Raw genomic sequence first — 22,429 nt, 5'->3', positions numbered from 1 at the left:
TGTCTTCAGACACACCCGAAGAGGGCATCAGATCTCATTACAGATGGTTGTGAGCCACCATGTGGTTGCTGGGATTTGAACTCAGGACCTCGGGAAGAACAGTCAGTGCTCTTAACCACTGAGCCATCTCTCCAGCCCTCAAGGGGCATTCTTCATGGCAGCATCTCTTTCCTTTTCCTCAGGAGCCTGCAGGGACCATATTTTCACACTGCCTCTCACATGGCCTCTTGTTCTTCATGAGCCAAGAAAGAAGGTACGAATCGGTAGGCTTCTTGAGATTTCATAACGTGTGCTATGGTTGGCTCTTTAGTCACTAGCCTGAGGTGTCACTGGCCGTGGTGGGCAGAGCCTTGTGGGAGGAAGTGAGGTCATTAGAGGTGTATCTTGGAGTGAAATACTGGGAACCTGGGCCTCCCTTTTTTGTCTCTTGGCATCCTGGTGCCTCTCTATACTTCAATCACAGTGTGATGTCTTGTCAGCAGCCCAAAGACTGTAAGATCAACTGACCATGGGCTGAAACCTATAAGGTAAAGTAAATCTTTTATTCTTCAGTTTTCAGTACTCTTTCTTCTCTCTCTCTCTCTCTCTCTCTCTCTCTCTCTCTCTCTCTCTCTCTCTCTCTGTGTTATGTTCACATATGTGAATGCAGTCGTAGTCATGCAACAATTAAAGAAAAACCTCCAGCATTGGCCCCTATCTTCTATCTTGGTTTGAGATAGGGTCTCATCCATGCTGCATATACCAGGCTAACTAGCCCACAAGCATTTAAGGATTCTCCTGCCTCTGCCTCCCGTTCATTTAGGAGCGCTGGGATGATAGGTGCGTGCTATCAATCTAGGTTTTATGTGGGTTCTGGAGGTCCAGCCTCAGTTCTTCATTACTTCTGAGGTAATGTTTTACCCACTGAGCTATCTCCCAATCTCCTTTAAATTTTTTTTAAAGCGTATGTGTGTATGCCTGAATATATGTGCACCACACATGCAGTGCCCAATCAGGCCAGAAGAGGGCACCATATACCCTGGAACTGGAGGTGCAGGCTATTGTGAGACACCTGTTGTGGGTGCTAAGCTCTTACTCCAGATCCTCTGCAAGGAGACCAATTGTCTAAACCTCTGAGACATTTCTCCAGCCCTAGTTTCTTATTTTTTTCATAAGTCCATGTGTTTCAGGTGTTTGTTACCAGAAAACCAACACCATGTTTCAGCACGGATAAGAACATTTATCTATCAGGAGGGAGTTGGGAAGAGAGGGCGCGATAACAGAGCTGCTGTGTAAAGTATTAAATATCATGAGTGTATACTTTTAAAAATTAATTTTCCTCCTCCTCTACTTTGTGTGTGTGAAGGGGCTGGACGGGCAGCTGTGAGTCACTGGATGTGAGGTGTTGGGAGCTACATTTGTGTCATCTGTGAGAGAAGTGGCCATTGTTTCTCCAGCCCCATGGTGATGCCTTTTAAATATCCTTTAAAGTCCGCCAAGAAGCGCCAATAGTGGGGAGCATCTTCAGTCAGGGGAGCCTTTGGCAGCTTCGAGCTGGGAAGTCATCCATGGTGGACCCAGAACTACCTTAGAAAGTATTTCTGCAAAGGGTCACATTTCGCCTCTTCTGTTTATTGCATCTGAAAGGCATTTTCAGCATAAAACTATTATATGGGTTTGGATTTAACATCACAGTGACGAGGAAGCCATGACGCTCACCCCGTCACCAAGTCTGCCAGGAACTGGAGAGATTCTAAGGTCATGGATTGGCCCCCAGATGTTGAGGGGAATCACAGGCTAGCCTAACCTTTAATAATCATCTGTGAAGGAAAGCTGCTTTCAAAAAATAATTTATTCAAATACTTTATGCCAAAATAACTCTAAAAAGCATTCGTTTCTGAGTTGCTCCCGAGCAAATACGCACTTAACTACATGAGCGCATCCATTACTTCATAGCTTTTTTTTATTATAGACTTTTTATCCACATGAATGTTAAAGAAACTACAACAGAGTTAAATACCATTTTTGATAACATGATTATATTCTTAATTACACTCAATATTAAACTGTAAAATATTTCCAGAGGAATACAGTCTTCATACAGCAGGCAAAGTACCAGAGAGGAAGGGGCCGTGTGTGTCTGTCCAGCTTGCTATGAAAAAGCAGGTTTGTCTAACCGTAAGTCCCCATTCCCAGGATTGCTCTTCTGTCTTCTTTCCACTACGAATCACTTCTGGAAAAGCAAAGGACAGTCGTATGGCGCTGCGGAGACCACACGAACATTTGTTCCTCACTTAGCACCTCCTACCCTCTGGGATCAGCTATGCTTTAAAAACACAAATATTCCAACTTTGGTTCCACCAAAAGATGTGACAAGCATCGACCGCTCTGGTTGGCTCCCCCCCTCCCCCCTCCTAATGAATGACCGCCACAGTCTATTTTACATGGTCGCCCATGCTGCCTCGAGGTCACTTGTCCTTGGCTTCTCTCGAACCTGGTTCTGAGGCCCAGGCCCCGTCAGTTTGCAGCTCCTCTTTCTGCTAGGTCCGAAGTGCTCAGTGGTGGGTCGTATCTTACAGAACGTAGGTAAGTGGGTATGTCGCCTGGGAGAAAGCAAAAGCACATGACAACCTAAGCGTAACACGACCAGATAGTGAGAACAGCTAAAATGATGGAGGAGATATTTTTATTAGTTTCAATACATTTCAAATAAGTGTGTGTGTGTGTGTGTGTGTTGTATATGTACACATATAGGTTGTTGTGTATGTATGCACACAAGAGTACATGCATGCTTCTGAGTATGTATGTGGAAGTCACAGGTCAATGTTGGTGCCTTCCTACCTCACTTTTTTTGAGGCAGGGTGAACCTGGGGTCTCTGATTTAGCTAGGCTGGATGACTAGCAAGCTCTGGGGATACCCTTGTTTCTGCTTTACCAGTGCTGGGGGGTTCAGAAACACGGGGCTGTATGATTGAGAGGCATCCAAACTCAGGCCCTTATGTTGGTGAAGCAAGCACTTTGCTGACCTGGATACATTTTTTAAATGTAAGTGTGCTTCGTATCTTTGTATCTGCATAATTCAAAATAAAGGAAAACTTAAAAAAAAAATGAAAGCAGCCTTTTAGAGTAGGAGAAAGAATTCAGCAGAAGCCTGGGATGCAAGAGTGACCTTCAGGGCTGCAGACCGAGAAGAGACCCCGCCCTTCTATGATGCGTAGACAACAGCAAAGCCAAAGCCATTGTGCAGGATTACACTGCGGTAATATTTAGTGTCCTGTCTGTTCCTCAGCAGTTCTAGTATCCAAGGAAGTCAAACAGACAAGGACTGTGGATCCTGGCATTTGCAATTGCCAGCTATGTGACCTCCCTAAGCTTCAGTGTTTGAATCTGTGAAATAGGGGCTGAAACGGGATCTACCTTACAGACTTAGCAGCATCTACCTTACGGAGCTGTGAGCCACAAAGGTAATAGAGCAAACTCCATTTGGTTCTGGATCTGGCACAGTCACTACTAAAGTAACGGTAGATGTTATCATTATAGCTCGGAGAGCAGTGTGCCACTGTGAATGAGCTGTCCTGTGACACATTTCCCACCTACGTAAAACAATTTAATTATTTCCTGGTGTCGAATGACAACTTGCAAAAGTATGAAGGTAATTAAAAAAATAAACAGTGATAATTACATCAATGCTGACATTGTAACAGTTTCTATTTGGGGTAGAGATTCCAGGTAGGTTATACTGAGGTCTACACAGCAGCTGGTCAGAGCAATAGTTCCAGACAAAGAAGAATACCAGAAGTGATTCTGAAGTTAAAGATGGGCCCAGAGGCTACAGAGGTGGGCTCAGTAGTTGAGAGCACTTAACTTCTCTTCCAGAGGACAGGGTTCACTATCCAGCAGTGAGAAGACTCACAGCCATCTTTAACTTCAGGATGACACTTTTGACCTCTGTGAACTCCTGCACATGCATAGTGCACATACATACAGGATGCACACACACACACACACACACACACACACACACACACACACACACACACCAGGGAAGCGCCCAGCTAAGTATCCACATGTAACTCTTGGACACACACACACACACACACACGTGCACACACAAACACACACATACACACACACACAGGCACAGGCACACACACACGCACACACACACGCACATAACACAGGAAATGTTTAGAAGGGCCCAGGACACACACACACATACACACACACACACACACGTGCACACACAAACACACACACACAGGCACAGGCACACACACACATACACACACACACACATAACACAGGAAATGTTTAGAAGGGCCCAGCTAAGAATCTACACGTAACCCTTGGACATGTTTCTCTCTCCTTGCTTTCCTGAGCTCTCAATACAACAGACTAGCCAAGCAGAACAGTGCCTAATCTAATGGGGCTTGTTTTAGTAGATGTTTTAGAGATAAATAAACTAAACTACCCTCCACACAGCTGGCTTCTAAGCACATAGAATTCATTGCCCCAAAGGGGACAGGCGCCTAGGTTGAAGAAAGGCTTTAAATAAATCCACTGATAATGAATATATTAACGGAGAGTTAAGAGTGTTCCGTGCCTGTGCCTCAACTGTGAGCTCGATGCTAATATGGCTAACTTGGCTCTTCTGCTGGAATTACAGCTACTGTGCCGGCCTGGGTAGACACTTTAATTTGACACACCATGGAATTTCCTATGTTCTCACAGAGGGCCAAAGAAGATTTGTGGAGCAGCAATATGTTGCTGGGCTTATTAAATGGATTGCCTGTGGTTTTGAAAAGCTTCCTCCCCTTAATATTCATATTGGAATCCACTGGGTGGCATGAACACTACCTTAAGGGTCACTCTTGCATAAGATGCTAATGCATTAGGCCCTAATTTGGAAACCTGTGGTCACTCAGGAAGACAGAACCATTCTCTCCCCCGGTGTAATGATTTTTATCTTGTAATCTCTCTTGGGGTAACTCCTCACAGGCTCTACACACCGAAAGTCTGAGACTAACAACACGGTCGTCATTCTCTGCTTGGCTGGGTTAGCTAAGCAGTTAAGTAACCGCTAATCTTCCCAAAGCACCAGGGTCTACTTAGAGAGATCCCTGTTGTCTGCAAGGATGGAGACAAAAACAGCAAGGGGGGAAGCATTAGTTACTAAGCATAAATCAATCTCTCTCCCCACCGTGGCACAGCCATGCGCTACGCCGCTGGCAGAGATTTCACAACTGTGAGAGTCACTGTGTAGGTGCAAGACGGGCTTTTGGGACAAGCAGGGAAGATAGGATGGGAGGGAAAGGAAGAAAGACTCATTGAAGTTCCTACACATGCATCAAGCCACCCTCTGATGGATGAGTCTCGCAAACACGGAGTCAAACATCCAATACAATATCTTTTATGTCAGGCTCACAAATATGCAAAATCAACTCATGTTGGGGGCAGGACATGGGAGAAACTGGCTGGGAGCGAGGCAAGATTATCATCATCGAATGCTTGAAACTTAAAGCAAACTTATCTTGCAAATCCTGACTCCATTTTGACGGCAGACTTCGCCATTTATTGGACGTCATAATTGCCAAATGAGTGTCATAGGAAGGTTATTTTTAAACACTCATGTTAATATTTTTCCATGATTCAAAGAAAATTAGTTTGGCATTTTCAGTACCTATTACCACTCATTTGGGTTGTTCTTCTCTTGATTACCTTGATATCCTGATTTAAGAGGAATCTGCACACCATAAAGCAATTCTCATTCACTTTAGTAGTACCGACTCTCTCTACCACAGACTGGAAAGAAACCCAACAAGTCAACATCAGACTTAGTAAAAATATTTCAGTTGAGAGTCAAACTCACAGGAACCTTTGAGTTTCGCTTTATGGAGATTGGACAGGATACTTTTACTTTAATCTCTGCTGAGAACAAAGTGACCAGGATGGAGTAGACAACATTGTGTCTATCTAAGGCTGTGTGCCTTGGCACTTCCTCCTAGCTTGGTAACACAGATAGAAAATGTTACTTCTCCCCTCTCTGTGTTTCATTTCCCCGTGTACGGAATGAAGAGACAGCCTAGGAGTGTTTCACAGGATTTGGAGAGACAGATGAAATGTGACGTTATCATTATCAAAGCAAATACTGAAATAAACTCCTGAAAGAGTTGGCGGCAGGGCCAGCCATCCGCCTGTGGTAGATGCACAGTGGGGAGAAGAGAAGTGCTCACGGGCAAGAGGAAGAACAATGGACCTCCTTTGTCAGGATTTTCCTCCCATATAGACTCTATCGAGTTAAAAACATGATGTCTCACCCCTTCTGAAGGGAGTGGATAAAATGCACCTCTTGCCCAGAGCAGGAGGAAACGCTACCCCGAGCCTTGGGAGGTGGCTCGGTAGGTGAAGTGCAAGGACTTGAGCTCTGATCCTCCTGTACTTAAGAGAGAAAACCTGGGTCTGGTGGCCCATGTCTGTAACTCAAGTGCTGGGGCGAGGGGATGGGTAGAGACTGGTGGATCAGGGTAGCTTGCTGCCGCTAGTCTAGCTGAAGTGGTAACTTCCGGTTTCAGTGAAGATACTGAATCAAAAAGTAAGATAGGGACCAATATAGGAAGACAGCCCAGCATTGACTTCAGGCCTCCACATTCTGCATGGACAGGTGGTCATGCATAGTTACATACATGCACACACACACACACACACACACACACACGCACACACGTGCACACGCACGCACACACAAACTTCCACATGCATGCGCATGCACGCATACCCTGGACTTGCCCTGACTCAGAAATTCTGACCCTTACGTCATCCTATTTTCACAGAAACAATTGTGCTTTACGTTTTTTGCAGGCTTACAATTCCAATTAACAGGTGTGTCTTCCTCGAAAGTCTTCAAAGGCTGTTTCTGAAATTCTTGGGCATGCTTTGACTGTAATCAGAGAATTCTCACTGCCTGCTTTCCCTTACGTTTAGATTTTTGTCTTTTTAAATTGTTGCCAGGAATGTGACCTTGAAGCTGGTTTCATTTGAGAGAACTGTTTTGGTGTAGGGAGAGGCCAACTCACTATTCCCTGGACAGAAAGTCTCCCTAGTCTATTTTACTCCTCAGTTCATGTCACCATGGCTAGTGACTCACCGAGAGTCAAACTCGGGAAGACTTTGGTGACATTGGTGAGAGATGACACACTGCCATTGTTTCAGGGGGGCAGAGAGACTCCCACAGAGAAAGACACATCAGAACAGAATGATTATTGTTTCTGAAGACAGGAATAGAGACGTTTTCACATTTTGGAGTTTGTCATGTCATTTCTAGGAAGTCCTTAGCCGTTCATTTCGGAAGTCAGAGCCTGGGATGACAAACACATTTGCTACATTGACTTAAACACTCCATACAACTTCCTCAACCCCTCGGGCGGGCTATTACCAACACCTCAATAAACAAACACCCCAGCACTGGCAGGAAGGATTATTGAGAAAACCTGCTTCTGCTGGCAATCTCACCTTTTAGCTTTTGCTGAGATGGGCGCCAAGCTTCTCTTTCCTGATCAAGCTCGCTGCATAGGGGATCTGTAAGACAGAAACAAGCAAGGCCTTCAAGCTGGAGACAGAAGCTGAGGGGAGACCCTTCACTCCCCTTAACAATGCCAGTGGATCTTTCCTGCAGAGAGGAGAGCTCCCTCCGCTCAGCAGTGTGAGCATGCTGGGGTGCAGCATCGGAAAAGCTACTCACAGGCAACGACAAACCGGATTGCTGCTACAGATCACTGAGGTTAATATGAGGCATTTTCTTTTTAAAGGGTATTAATGGTTGGTATTATTAGCATTTGACAAGTGAGTTACAGTGTTGAAATAGGTCCAACGTCACAAAAGATGAATGTGATTACAAACTAGTTCAAGGCGATCGGTTTAATTAGAGTGTTTTCTTTATAAAAACATGCTATCGTTGTGAATCACGAAGAAGGCTAAACATAAATTATTACTGCGGGTGAATTCTCAATTACTGATAAGAAGAGCTAGAAATAACCGCACTGAATGGGAGACGTGGTTCATTCTATCTGGAGGGACTTGGGGGTGAGTCTCAAGAGTGGGTTGTGAATGGAAGCCTATCACATTTGATATGCGACTTGTCATTAGAAAATCCAAATGGCCGAGAGCAGACACATACATTATTTACACCTGCTTTTATACTGACCCCGGTCAGGCAACTCTGCCATTGTGCTACCTGCCCGCATCATTATGAGGTTAAATTTAGGACTCTAAATTTGCATCTCTGTTACATTTGAGGAAACAAATGCCCAGCCCCCTCTTTTGATATTTTATTTATTTTTATTTTGTGTGCATGATTGTTTTGCCCGCACGTGTGTGTGTGTGTGTGTGTGTGTGTGTGTGTGTGTGCACATCGACTTCATGCAGTGCTGTGGAAGGCAGATGGAGGTGTCAGACTCCTGGTAATAGTTATAGACCGTTGTGAGCTACCATGTAGGTGCTGGGAATTGAACCTGGGTCCTTTGAAAGAGCAGCCAGTGATCTTAACAGCTGAGTGAACTCTCCAGCCTCAATACTCAGTCTTTCGGAATGTAACCCAAAAGATAGTTGTTACATACAAGTAGTAAGAGGAAAAATATAATAATTTTCCTTCACTTAGATAATACTTCCCTCCCTCCTCCTCTCTCTCTCCTTCCCTCCCTCATCTTTCTTCCTTCTTTTCTTTACAGCTCAGGCTGAATTGAACTTGTGATCCCTCAGCTTCCCAAGTACTAGAACTCTATGTGTGCACCACTGTGCTTGGCTGTGGAATATTTTAACATGTCATTAATGGATTTCGTCACTCCCAGCCTTTTACTGGATGTTGACTTTATTCTTTCCACTCATGGGTCCACACATGGACCTTTATCAATAGAAAGAGACCGTGAGATGACAATGCTGCCTGCGGTGACTAAGATAAGCAGGGCCATTTTGCTATAAAACTGGTCACTTGAATCGGGCAGTGTCCTAATGGACAAAAAGAAGATAAAAATAAGCACCTTGACATTTTGAATCAGGAGCACATCTGATAACGCGCAGGTAGCAGTGCTGAAATTAGCGAAACACACAATGGCATAAAGTGTTCAGTGTTCCTCTCATAATGTAGGATGTGGGCCGAGACCATCTAGGTGGCTATGACAAGGGCAGTTAGATAGAGACACAAGTCACCTCTTCTCATGGGAGGTTATCTTATACCTGTCATTCAGAGACACCCTTGAATGGAGACTTTCCATTTTGGTGTAGGCTGTAGATAACAAAGGATCTGGGTGACCTCTCTTGTAAGTTATACAGTATGAGAGTCTTGAATGGAGTTTTATTATTTAGGATAGCAAGATCTGATATAAACCTCTGGGTAAGCTAAGTTAACAGTAAGACATACTCACTTCACTTTCTTGTTTACGAAGGGTATTTAAAACGAGAATCAGATACTGCAGGACATTATAGGGGCAAGTTAAGTGCTGGGCAGTGTAGGGGAGAAAGTCACAGCATCCTGGACTACTCACCGAAGTGAGTAAACCACATGCTAACCCAGAGAAAACTGCAGGAATGACGCTACTGTCAGCCAAATCTCCCCTCTCCCCTTTCATGGCTCCTCCCCTCCACTCTCCTTCTTCCCCTCCCTTGCTCATATTCCTCTAGCTAGGAAAGACAGGGGCTATCTCCAGACGACAGCACCAGAATCTCAGAGCTCCGGGTTAGACTTTAGATGGCCATGGGGAGTTGTCCTCAAACAAATGCAGGTTCCAATGTGAGCATCTTAGGAACAAGGATAAAATAAAGCCAGGCAAGGCAAGGACAAAGAGCAAGCACGTCTGGCCCTGAATCAGAAATGATAAATAAAGATTATCACACGGCCCACTTGTTCCTTACATCTATACTAGTTTACGGAGTCCAAGGCACACTTTCCCCAGAACATTTTTACATCTCTGAAATTGGGCGTGTGGTGATCGATGGTGTATTAGAATTACAGTCAGAAGCTTTTTTCCCTCTGTGAATTATTAGGCAACAGTATCTTGTTCAATTGATGGTTTCTCAGACTCTATAGAACACAATACTGGATTTACAGACGTCAGCAAACACTCCTGACTTGGGAACTTCGTATTCTAGGGGAGCTGTTGAACTACTTAGGCCCATGGAAGCCTAGTGCAGGACGTACGAAAGCTCCCTTTTCATTTTGACCAGTGTGGAAATACAAGGTCTGGATAGAGAACTTAGGTCTTCTCCGATGACCCTAAGAGGTCAAAAGCATTGGTGTCATACCATAAAAGATATCTTTCTAGTTTGTGCCAAAGGACAGTTGGTTTGAGTTCAGACACTCAGGAGAGTCAATATCTGGAAGCTGGAAACATGAGCAGAATGCCCCACAATGGAGGGACAATGGAGTCATTGTTAAGACACAGGGCACTTGAACACCAGTGGGAAAAGGTCAGAGTCTGTCTGTACAGAAGAGTCTGACAGAAGCTTCTATGGAAGTTCAGATTTTCATCGAGGCTTGCAAGGACCTCCCTAACACATATACTTAGCCACAAAAGCAAAGCCGCTCAATGTCTCTGGGAATCGTTTTGTAAAAATACAAGACGGGAACAGTTCTGTCTTTTATGGAAATTTGGTCCAGTTCTCCTCCCAAGGAACACTAGACAACATCCAAGGAAGGATGGCTGTCACACAGAGGCTGTGTTCTCACTTAGGAGCTGGCTCAGAAGTGCTTGCAGTTCCTCAGGAAAGAGCTGCCATGTTCCCATCACAGGGAAGCGGTAAGCTGATTTTACAAGTTTATTATGAATGAAACGTCAATACTAAATTTGTCGCCTGAATGTAGTTTTAATTGAAGGCTTTTGGTGGGGCACTTCCGTTTCCCCAGCTGCGTGTGACTGCAGCTTTCTATGACAACAGCAGAGGGCACTTCAAGACTGGAGCATTTGTGGCATCTCTTCTAAGCCTTGCTGTCAGACAGGTTCAGGGGCTAAGTCTGGGTCTAGCCCTGGATGGATGGGGTGCTCTGTACTGGTAACTGACAGCATTCTTGAAGATCTTGGGGTTTGAGGAGTGTACCTCAGGCAAACCCACAATAATTGCTTTTACAGATGTACTTTCTTAAAGAACGATTGCCAAATTAACAATGAAAAAGAAATCTTATCAAGTTTCTGCTATAAATCATTACATTTTTCCAGGACTTAAGTCTATTTCAGTTAAAAGGTTACGTACTGAGTAGAACACCTTCACTTTCTTTCCAACCCTAATAGACAATGTATTTTACTTTTTAAAATTAAACACACTCTCCTCGAGATCCTGTCTCTTATTATGCTAAACACTTAACATTTTCACAAACTTGCTAAATTTTAAGGGTTTTGGATTTGGCTCATAAGTAGAGAAATGCCTGCTCTTTTGTAGAAATAAATCTAGCTTCATGAAGAAACACTTTAAGCATTTGAAAACTCAGAACAGGGATGGCAGAGTTTATTTTTTTTTTCCACACAAGTAGTAGAAAATTCAAATTTTCAGTATTATTTTAAGAGTTAGCTCGTGGCCATTTATAAGTGTTAAGTAAGCTAATTCTGCATGTGCTTTAGTGCTAACATCCTGATATATACACACTCGTTTATAAATGCACAAGGAGACTCCATCATTTGACTGTATATCCATTACAAGTTTGTATTCAACAAACTGGAATAAGAAGGAACAGGAATTACAGTCAGCAGAGGATCTAAAAATGTAGGAACCAAAGAAATTCATAATTTTCTTTTTATGGCAATGACACCCGAGATGCTTTCCATGGAAGTGTTTTGAATAGGAACGCCGTGTAACAATGCAGAAGAAATGTGCTGTGCGTGTACAGGAACCATTACCCAAATATGATGGTTTTAATTAATTAATTAATTAATTAATTTATTTATTTATTTATTTATTTATTTATTTATTTTTGGTTCTTTTTTTCGGAGCTGGGGACCGAACCCAGGGCCTTGCGCTTCCTAGGTAAGCGCTCTACCACTGAGCTAAATCCCCAGCCCCTAATTTATTTTTAATTCTCCAGGATTGCAAGTTAGGCTAGGTTTTTACTTCATCTGAGAAAAGAGTGTGTATTCTGTGACATAGACTTTGAATATGAAATGGCCACAGAGGTTTACTTCGTTACCAGGAGGCAAAGTTCGCAACCACATTTATGTAAAGAGAGATCATTGGACTAAAGCCAGGAGAGCAAATGAGAGAGTGACACTTTGTCACTTCTTGATAATCTTCCTGGATTCTCTGAAGACATCCCCTCGGCTGCCTTACAGATACAGAAAGCTGAATAAGGAACCAGATTGTGCAAACAACATCGAGCCTGTTGTGTTATTTCTAAAGTTAGGTAGAAGAATTCCATAATGGGTCCTTCCTGCCCCAAATCAACTCTGACACCTGGCCTATTCGGTTCCAGCAGACATTATTTTGGGAAGGGTCATACTATTCTGCTGGCCGCTCATACTGGTGACATACCTCATGGTTTCCAGGTGCATATTCTTCATGTGACTTTGGATTATAATATTATCCCCACCAGGTTCAGCCTTACAGAAGCTCCTTTTGGAGAGAATGACACTCAGGGGATGGACCGTGAGTCCAAGTTGGTAGACCTTACGGTGTGTCTGCTAGTTGCAGGGAAATAATAGCATGGGAACTCTCTGGAATTCACTAGTGCGCCTTCCTTTACTGGTGTGAGAGAACACCTGGGACATCAAGGCCGACCAGGGAGAAACTGAGAAGGAATGGAAAGGAATGGGTGTATTGTGTGGGGGTGGGGGAAGGTGATTGGTGCAACAATGTTTCAGGTGTTGAAGGCTATACATGGGGCTGGGTTCTGGAGACAGCCCGGTTGTCTTATTGTAGGGGACCCAAAAAAGAGGAAGAAGGAAAAATAAGCCATGTTTGTTTTATTAATTTTTATGTTGTTTGCCTGTAAATGTCTGTACAGGAATTACACTGAACCTAAAAAGGTGTGTGTGTGTGTGTGTGTGTGTGTGTGTGTGTGGCGTGCACACACACATGTGCACTAGCACATATGTGTTGGGGGATTGTGTCTTAACTTTCCAACACTGTTTCATTCACCCCAGGAACACTTTACTGCCTAGTGCGGCAAGACGTAATAACATTTGCTGTGTTTAGTAATACCAACTTGTATCTTGCATGTATCTAGAAAGACATTAGACATTTTTTCTTCTAGCAACACTGCATGATATTATATGGATACACCATTCTTTCCCCTGTTACTAAAGAAACTGTCAAAGGAAATTAAGACGTTGAAATTAAGCAACTAGCTTTAAAGGCCACCCTGAAATGAACACCCAACTCCTTTCCTGTAGCCCACTTTGCTCTATTTGTGGTCATCCGGAAATCCCAATTCTTGTTTGTTTCTTGGCCTGCAATTTCCGTTTTAAAAACCAGGGGGGAAAAAAAGACACCTTATGTTAATTAAGTCAGGTCTTAACATTCTGTCCCCCTTGTCTCCCACCACATATTTATATTCTTCCTTGAGGGGGAAAACAATAAGCCTATTCACTATAAGGAATTTTAGCTCTTACCATCGGAAATCAAAGGCTGAGAAGAGTCAGTAACTTTGTTTTCACTCTCTGTGTGCAATGTCTTATCGATTAATTAAGAATATCCTCAGGTGCCCAGTGAATTTAAGTATAAACAAAAACAACACACACACACACACACACACACACACACACACACGCGCGCGCGCACCAGCACCAACAATAATGATACCACTACCACCAACAATAACCAAAACCCACAAGAACAACACTCTGAGCAAAATCTGGTATAAAGACTTTCCAATCCTGGAGTTATTAACGAGCATCTGAGACCACAGTGGGAATGTCACAATCCTTATAAATTCCACTTTTAGCTGAGACCCCTAAGCAGAAGAGGTAATGAATCTTCGATTGCTTTAACCACTCTCAGGAGTCTCTGTGAGCACGGGCATGCCTCCTCCTTCCATACAAAGAAAGAACTAGCAACCATCTTTCTCAAACAATCCTGACAGAACGACACATTTGATCTTAAGACACTTCAGACATGCTCAGTGGTCTGAGGGTAGAAACAGATCAACTAAAAACATCAAATGACCAAAATTACGACAACCGAGCTTCCAAAAATAGGCACAGATCTTTATCCAGATGCTTTTAAAACAATCTCGAAAATACCGAGTATAAATTATGTTTCCTATTGTTTGCTCTTTGGAAAATGAAGACGCTTGGGGGGGGGGGTGATTTAAAACCCTAGGGCTTAGACCAGATGCGTCTGCCTGGGGTAGGTTCAGAAAACAAAACCTCAAAACAAGAGCCTTCTGTCTCTCTGTGTCCTCCTGACTACTGCTTCCGTTTAAAGAGATCACTTTGAGTCTAGGATAGAGAAGAAGGCTTCCTGTGGAAATGATTTGTTTCTTTTCATCAACCCTAGAGTGCCCGTAATTGGTTAATTGTGTGTATACTCCGCTCTATTGACTAGGGAGGGCCCGGCTGGTGAGGGGTGCAGAGAGCAGGAGCTAGTATCCCTTCTGTGAATTCCCATCACATCCCCACATGGTGCCTGTGAATTTGTGCAGGGAAAGAATGCTGGGTACCTCTAGTTTGCCCACAGAGGCGATGCACACATCTGTGTATTAACACATGGGAGGTAGTTACAGCTAGAAGAAACACACTGACACATCTGTTTACTCTGAGCCTACGTAAATCCCTTGGCAATTAGCATCTCAACCAGCTGAGAAGTAAGTGGACCAAAGGATTGTCGAGCAAAACAGTGCGGCATGCATTGAGGGCTTTGAACGCAAATCAGGGATGTCGCCGACATTTATAAACAGAAAGGCATCTTACGATTTGTAACTGCTGCACCATCTCTTCTCGGTAAGCCAGTTCCCTTTTCACCTGGTCCTGGAAGTTATCTGGGGAAGAGAGAAACACAAGGGAACTCATGAAGATGTAAGATCCAGGTTTAGTGTACATTTGTCGCTCCAAATCCTACACTCCTGGTTTGAGGATTCGACCAACCTTGGAAAATCATCAACATGACCCTGAACTCGTAGTAAAGAAAATGGAGTATCTTCCGCCCACACAGCGTCGTCTCGGTGTGTCAGAGATAGAGACCCCAAGAGCAGAGCTTCTGAAATTCTTTCTACTCAGGAACCCGTTTCATCTGAGAAACATTTGTGTGATCCAGGTACGTAGGTTGAGAGATAGGTCTACGGGAGTTTGTTTTATTCTCTAGCATCCTCAGGTGGCTGTGCCTCATCTAGCTTGATGTAAAGAGTGAAATGTTGGCAGACTCTCTGATACGCCAGGATATCTTTAGCATTTGTCAGAGTCGATCGATATTCTGATCTTGTAATTATCAATACCGAGGACGTGGTTTTGCATAGATGGGTACCACAAAATGGCAGAAGCAGGCACAGAGCCATTTCAGAAACTGTTGGGAATTTTATCCTTAATCCAAAACCAAAATTCTTTTATTGATTCTTTTAGGAAAACTCAAGTCAGCAGCTCAAACAGCGATTAAATGAATAAAACAAAACAAGCATTCTAGCACAATATACTTAAAAGATAAATTAAATTGGTATTTTTTTTCCTTTTTGAGACAGGGTTTCTGTGTGTAATAGCCCAGGGTGTCATGGACTTGCTTTGTAGACCAGGCTGGCCTCGAACTCACAGGGATCCTCCTGTCTCTGCCTTCTTAGTGATGAAGTTAAAGGCATGTGCCACCACACCCAGCTAAATTGATCCTGATATGCTGAAGAACAATGACAGGGAAATATAAAAAAAATTACAAGTTTGAGATTCTTGAGAGATGTCACAAGGACTAGCTGTTCTAGAGGCCCCTGGGGACCCTCATGGCAGCTCACAACTGTAATTCCAGGGTCCTATATCTTCCTGCCTTCTCTATTGGCACTTGACACGTAGTGCACAGACAGATATGCAGGCAGGACATCCATATACATAAACATAAAATAAAATAATTAAAAATAATCTTCTGTAACTAAATCATTGCGTTTAAAGAGCACTTTGTGTGGTGATTACGAAATCGGAAACGCACAGTTCTTAAGCCTGTTCCTGTAGCGTTTATTGGCTCTGCCTGGCTTGTTCAACAAGCCGGTGGTGGCCAGTGGGGAAATAGCAGTGCACAAGGAGGCAAGCACATGCCTTGATTCACCATGCGTCTGATTTTCAGCCAACTTTTGGTCATTTAATGTTCAGAAACCTTTTACTGTTGTCCCAGTTTGCCTGATTCCTACGTTCTCTTATGTGACCCCACTTGGGGGTTGTGCCCTGTGGTGTATTAGTTGTAGTCTAAAGTATGTAGGAAGACTTACATGGGTTAAATGAAATCACTAGGCAATGCTATACGAGACTGGCATATTCATGAAAGTTATGTGCAGCGGGTCCTGGAGTTAATCCCCAGGGATACTGAAGGGTGACTACATTTGAAAAATATGGCTCCAGGGACTAAGCCACTACCTAAAGACTATACATGGACTGACCCTGGACTCTGACCTCATAGGTAGCAATGAATATCCTAGTAAGATCACCAGTGGAAGGGGAAGCCCTTGGTCCTGCTAAGACTGAACCCCCAGTGAACGTGACTGTTGGGGGGAGGGCGGCAATGGGGGGAGGATGGGGAGGGGAACACCCATAAAGAAGGGGAGGGGGAGGGGTTACGGGGATGTCGGCCGGGAAACCGGGAAAGGGAATAACACTGGAAATGTAAATAAGAAATATTCAAGTTAATAAAAAAATAAATAAATAAAAAGAAATGTCTTTAGTATATTTTAGAGAGGATGCATGCTTAGTCTTTGCTAAAATATTAATGGCATTATATATTATTTAATAGAAAATAAGTTATATAATGCTCCAAAATATTAACAATCAACATTTGATGAACACGAGTTCATGAAATTATTTGTACATATGAATACAGACAGAATTATATTGTATATGTTTTTTCTCTTTTCTTTTTATAGGGATGATAAATTCTCTTCATTGAAGCTGATAATCTTGACATGATAATAAACTTTCATTTGATATAATTAAAGAAAACACAACCCCCCCCCAAAAAAAAGAAAAATATGGCTGACAGCACCCTAGAGTCTCCTAACCCTTTTAGGCCTCTCTTCCTCTCCTTTCCTCTCCTCTCTTCTCTTTTTCCCTCTCCTCTCCTCTCCTACTTTCACCTCTAAATGTGGGGAGGAAGACTTTACAGTAGAGGGGCCAGGGTGGGCCAATGAGGGGGTGTGGGGGTGCTGAGCAGGGAAGTAAACAGTATCCTAGGGAGGAAGGAGGAAGGGGCATCTCAGGTGACCTGGCAGCTGTGGCAGAGGGCAAGGGGGAAATGCTGGGAACACTGCAAGCCATCCACCCACTCTCCAGCTTTCAAACAGGCATTATGTTCCTTGTCTCTGGACCCTTGTTCCGGCTGTGGTCTACTCTTACAGCCAGCACCTTCATTTTCCTAAATCCCAGTTCTAACACTTCTTCCCTGTAAAAAGTCTTCCAGTTCCCTTGACTCTCCTGCCAGAATCAGCTATCTTTCTTTTGGACTCTTCCAGCCAGTTGCCCATATCCCCGCTAACACATCCATAGTATCTGTTACTAGCCGGAATCCACCTGTCTTCCAGCGAGCTATATACTGAGTTCCCAGGTCAGGAAGGAGATTGAGAAAAACACATCAGTATCATCAAAGGGCCAGGGCTGTGTTGCCATTGGTAAGAGCCCTGCCCTGGGTTCCCGAGCTTTCATAGGAAGGAACCAGTGTGGATGATGCCCCAGAGAAAGATTCTTGCTCTAGCATTTTACGATTTGATGACAGAGCAAACTGATTTGAAAGCACCCTTTCTGCTTTCCCTTGCCAGGAACAAAGTGCCTTATTCTGTTATGCTCTGATACTGATTAGAAGTTAGGTACGGGGTTGGGGATTTAGCTCAGTGGTAGAGCGCTTGCCTAGCAAGCACAAGGCCCTGGGTTTGGTCCCCAGCTCCGGAAAGAAAAAGAAAAAAGAAAAAAAAAAAAAAAAGAAGTTAGGTACTGTGTGACGAGTTGGCAGCCATCCCACAGCGGGAGGCTCTGGAGTGGGTCAGAGTCCACAGTGGGCTAAGGGCAACAAGAGAAGCACCCACCACAAACTGCCCTGGTATTCACACCTTCTCCCATGGCCTGCCCCCAGAATTTCCATATAGCTACCATATTCCCAGATAAGAGTCCTTCCTTCCTTCCTTCCTTCCTTCCTTCCTTCCTTCCTTCCTTCCTTCCTTCCTTCCTTCCTTCCTTCCTTCCTTCCTTCTTCCCGTGAGAAGAGAACTTTCCTCACAGCAGATTCCTCTGTTCATCCAGTGATCTACCCAGAGCGGCAACTGAGGGGTGGGGGGAGGGTGAGGATAAAGGGCAGCCAGGAGCTGGTGACCTAACTGGCGTATTTGCCTGGAAGAATCCCTAGGGATTCTAGGGATTCTAGGGAAGAAAGTTCTAGGGAGTAGGGTGGAACAGCAAAGGGCAATTTAAAGAGGCAACTAGACATTCCCTAACTGATGCTCAATGCCCTGCTGAAATGCAGTGAATACAGTTCCTTAAGAGGCCGAACATCAAGGGTTGGAGAAATGGTGTTTTTCTTAAATTGGAGTGGGAAAGGGCGTCAATGGCAAAAGGCCAAGAGCAAAGCATTTATGAATCTTTTGTTTTATTTTGTTTGAAACCAAGTTTGGCAGTTTAGGCTAGCCTCAAACTCATTATGTAGCTGAGGTTTACCCTGATCTAATCCTCCTGCTTCTATGTCCCCAGTGCTGAAATTACAAACTTGCAGTACTACACCCAAGACTAATGGATTTGATTAGGGAGGAACAGAAATTTTCAGCATGAAAACAATTATACAGTCAACTTCCCACAAAATACCACAGCTAACATTTAAAAGTAAATTTAAGGAATACTGGTTACACGTCAAACAACTGATACTTCACTATTTAAGGAGATTCTGCCTGGGGGAACTGTATCTCAGGGTAGAATGCTTATTTAACATGCTTAAGGTCCTACAAACCAGCAACAAAGTAACACATCAAAGGAAATGTGGGGGAGAGTATACAATGAGGCTCACCAGATATTTAAAGGCTGATAAACAAAATGTCAAAGTGCCAGTCGGGAAAGAAAGAAAATGGAAACGCATGTGTTGCCAAGGACAGGAGTGCACACTGGTGCGTCCTTTCTAGAAAAGGGCTTGAAGTTCTTGAAGTTAGATATTAAGAGATTTTCATGTTCACACCCTTCCACAGAGCAGTTCATTTAGGAAAAACAGAAAGAGACAATAGTAGTCCTGTGCAAAGACTTAGCTGCAATGGAGCCCTTGTCTGGAACTCTGGACAGGACTTGGTGTCCACTGTGTTTATTTTCCACTCTTTGTAAAAAAAAATGAACTTTTTAAAAATGTCATATGTGTGTACTGTACTTATATCTTCTCTAACTCCTTCCACACAGCCCCATTTCCTCTCCAGTTCTTTAATATGTTCTTAAATATTTTCCTTAATATGTATGTATTTTTCTTTATGAATATTTAATATGTATACACACTCTCTTTAATATATATTTAATACACACATAAATGATGGGTACAGGAAAACAATCTGCTGAGTCTATTTTGTGTTTCTCATATGTATTTGTTTTTAGAGCTGACCATTTGGTATTAGCTAATTAGTGGGCTCATCTTTAAAAGATGTACTATATTTTTAGTAGAAAGACTAAAATATTAAAATGTTAATTGTCTTTTTTTGGGGGGGGTGGCTGTGTCACAAGATTATGAGTGACTTCCTCTCTCTACCCTTTGCATTTCTGTCTGAATTTTTCTGTGATAAGTATGCGTATGACTTTTGAGATGAAAAGACTGCCAGTTCAAAAGTGAAAAAGTCTTTTTAAATTCCGCTATATCCAATCACTGATGAAGGTTTAACTGGAGATGAAAGCTCGCCAGGCTCATTCCTCTAATGAGAGGCTGCTGAGAAAGGTGCTGCAGAGAAGGACGCCAGCCAGCAAGGCAGTAGGGCTCATCATGGCAGCAGAGAATACTCTGAAAGCGCTCTTTTCCAAATAGCAACTGTGTAGGGCATGCGTTCCTGGGACCACGAGTGAGAACACCCATCTGGCATGCCTGGCTCATGGAGGCCCTACTCACAGAACAGTAGTCATGTGTTTCACCATTACCTTCCTATCACTGACTTCGAGCAACTCTGGGGGCCTTAGAACCATCAGTGTTTGAGAATTTCCTCCCACTCTCAGCTCCAGAGGAGGACACAAAAATATTCTAGGGATGGAGAGAGCCACCAAGTATAAAGTGAATCCTAATAGTCACAGATAGGTGACCCAGACACCTAGGTGACACTGAGTTTGCTTTCAATAAGAAGCACTCATGGGGCTGTGGGGCTCCGTGGGCAAGGGTTGCTCTGTGACCTGAATTCAGCCCCAAGAAACCATCTAAAAATGCTAGGCATGGCTTCACAGATATGTAACCCTGTGATAGGGAGGCAGAGGCAGGAGTGTCTCTGGTGCTAGGTCTCTAGCCAGCTTAGTCTAATTGGCAAGGGCCAAGAAGAAAGACCCCGTCTCAAAGGAAAGAGGTTTCCTGAGGAATGAGCCCAGACTGTCTTCTGGCTTCCATGGTGTGTATCTATGTGCACGTGCTCCTGTAAACACACCTGTCCACCTCTGACAAACATACACATAAAAAAAAACTAAACTAAAAAATAAGTAATGAGAAAATAAAATACATCCGAAGAGAGATACTTTATAAGAATCTAAATTGAGGGCACTTTAGCTGAACCCCAACATTCACAAAGCTCTGCTCATTAATACACCCCTGTGTGACTGTCTAGCCTGTCCATTCCCTTCTCTTTAAAACCTACAGAACCCAGGACTAAGTCACTAACTCAGCACAGCACCTCTATGCAACAACCTTTGCTGATCCGGTATCACCCTTCACGGTCAATGTTAATTTCAAATACAACACCAACACGCACATCAATCACTCCCTAAGAGATGTCTGTACTCACAATACATCAGGGTTGAAAGTGGCCATAGAGGAGTGCTGGGGAGGGGGACAGCACCATGGTGGGGTGGATGTCATCGCAGAACACTGGAGAGATACACCCAGGTGTACTCTACAAAAGGGTGTCAGTGCCAGCGTGGGAAGGCCTCCCGGGGCTGGAGACACTTGAGTTATGTCACACATGGGGACGCAGGAGGACCTGAGCAGGGGAGGCCAAGAGAACTAGAGGGACAGGAAAGGGAAAGAAAGGATGGTTTTCGTGGCCACCAGAGCAGAGAGAGAAAGGGGTGAAAAGGTACAGAGGCAGAGGGTATTTAATAAGGGCTTTTGCCAGGCAGGAGTTAATGTAGACACTTAAAGAAGCCACAGGTGAGCGGGGCTGAAGATGTCTTAGATGCAGAACTTGATGGAAAAGGTGGCATTTTAGGGAGATGGTGTGGGCTGGAGCAGAGAGGGTGGGAGTGGACACTATAACTTCCATTTACTGCTGTGCGGTTAGAAATGAGGTGCGGAGTATGCCTCCTGCAAGCAAGGGTGCATGCTGCTGCCAAGCCTGGAGCCCTCCCTCGAATACTCCCCCTACGCCCCCCATCCCTGCTCTCAGCCTGGTGCTGGGGTCCTGTCCTCCTCCTGTGTTTCCCTTCATGCTCAGGCAGGTATGCTCATGAATTTACGTTCTAGAGAGCCCTTCAACAAAGATAGAGGTTAGCTGGCTTCTCCACCTCCAGACTTCCCTTCTACTAAGGATGCCTGCGTGTGTGCGTGCGTGCGTGCGTGCGTGCGTGCTCTTCCGCCCCGGGATGCAGGCTCCTCCGCCCCCGCCCTCCTTCACTTCTTTCTTCTTCCTCTTTATTCACCTTTTTCCTCTCTGTCCTCCCGTTCTTTATCCCTGTGTTCTTTATCCCTCCTCCCCCTCTTTTCTCCTTCACCCTCATATCACACCTGCTCACTGTTTGTGCCCAGAACTCGTTTTTTGTGACTCCGCTCAGCCCTCAGAACCACAAAGACCCCACGGCCCAGTGTTTTAGCGATCCTTCCTTTGAGCAGCTCAGAGCTGAGTCTCCCCTCCTCACCCTTCTTCCTAGTTACCACCTCGGACTACAGGTGACAGCTATTGAATACCTAACTTAAAAGCACAGCGTTTTGCATGGATAGTGTCATTTGGTGTCTTCATCCCGAGAGACAGGAATCATCTGCCCCAGTTGGCAGTTTCGAGGTCAGGCAACTGTGGAGGAGAAGCTTGCTCAGGTCTGGCAGATTTTAGACCTTGGATTCCTAAGGGCCACACCCGATAGCGTCTCAGCTGCGTGTCAGCGAGTGCCCTAAAGTCCCTGGATTTTGTCTGTGACCCTGAAGGTCTCCCTACCTT

At 44.1% G+C, this 22,429-nt stretch overlaps 1 protein-coding gene across 1 annotated transcript in view; it reads right to left on the bottom strand.

Annotated features, from left to right (window-relative positions):
- Positions 1–1,816: 1,816 nt before the first annotated feature.
- The window catches only part of Skor2 (SKI family transcriptional corepressor 2), a 43,731-nt gene continuing 23,118 nt past the window's right edge, over positions 1,817–22,429 (bottom strand). The window contains 3 exon segments of the mRNA NM_001447184.1: positions 1,817–2,582; positions 7,489–7,554; positions 14,865–14,932. Of these exon segments, the coding sequence (NP_001434113.1) occupies positions 7,492–7,554; positions 14,865–14,932 (131 nt within the window). The 3' untranslated portion in view covers positions 1,817–2,582; positions 7,489–7,491.

This window comes from Rattus norvegicus, chromosome 18 (assembly GCF_021556685.1).
Source record: "Rattus norvegicus strain SHRSP/BbbUtx chromosome 18, alternate assembly SHRSP_T2T, whole genome shotgun sequence".
In the NCBI taxonomy this organism is placed as follows: Eukaryota; Metazoa; Chordata; class Mammalia; order Rodentia; family Muridae; genus Rattus; species Rattus norvegicus.
This window is presented reverse-complemented; position numbering and strand designations above follow the sequence as displayed.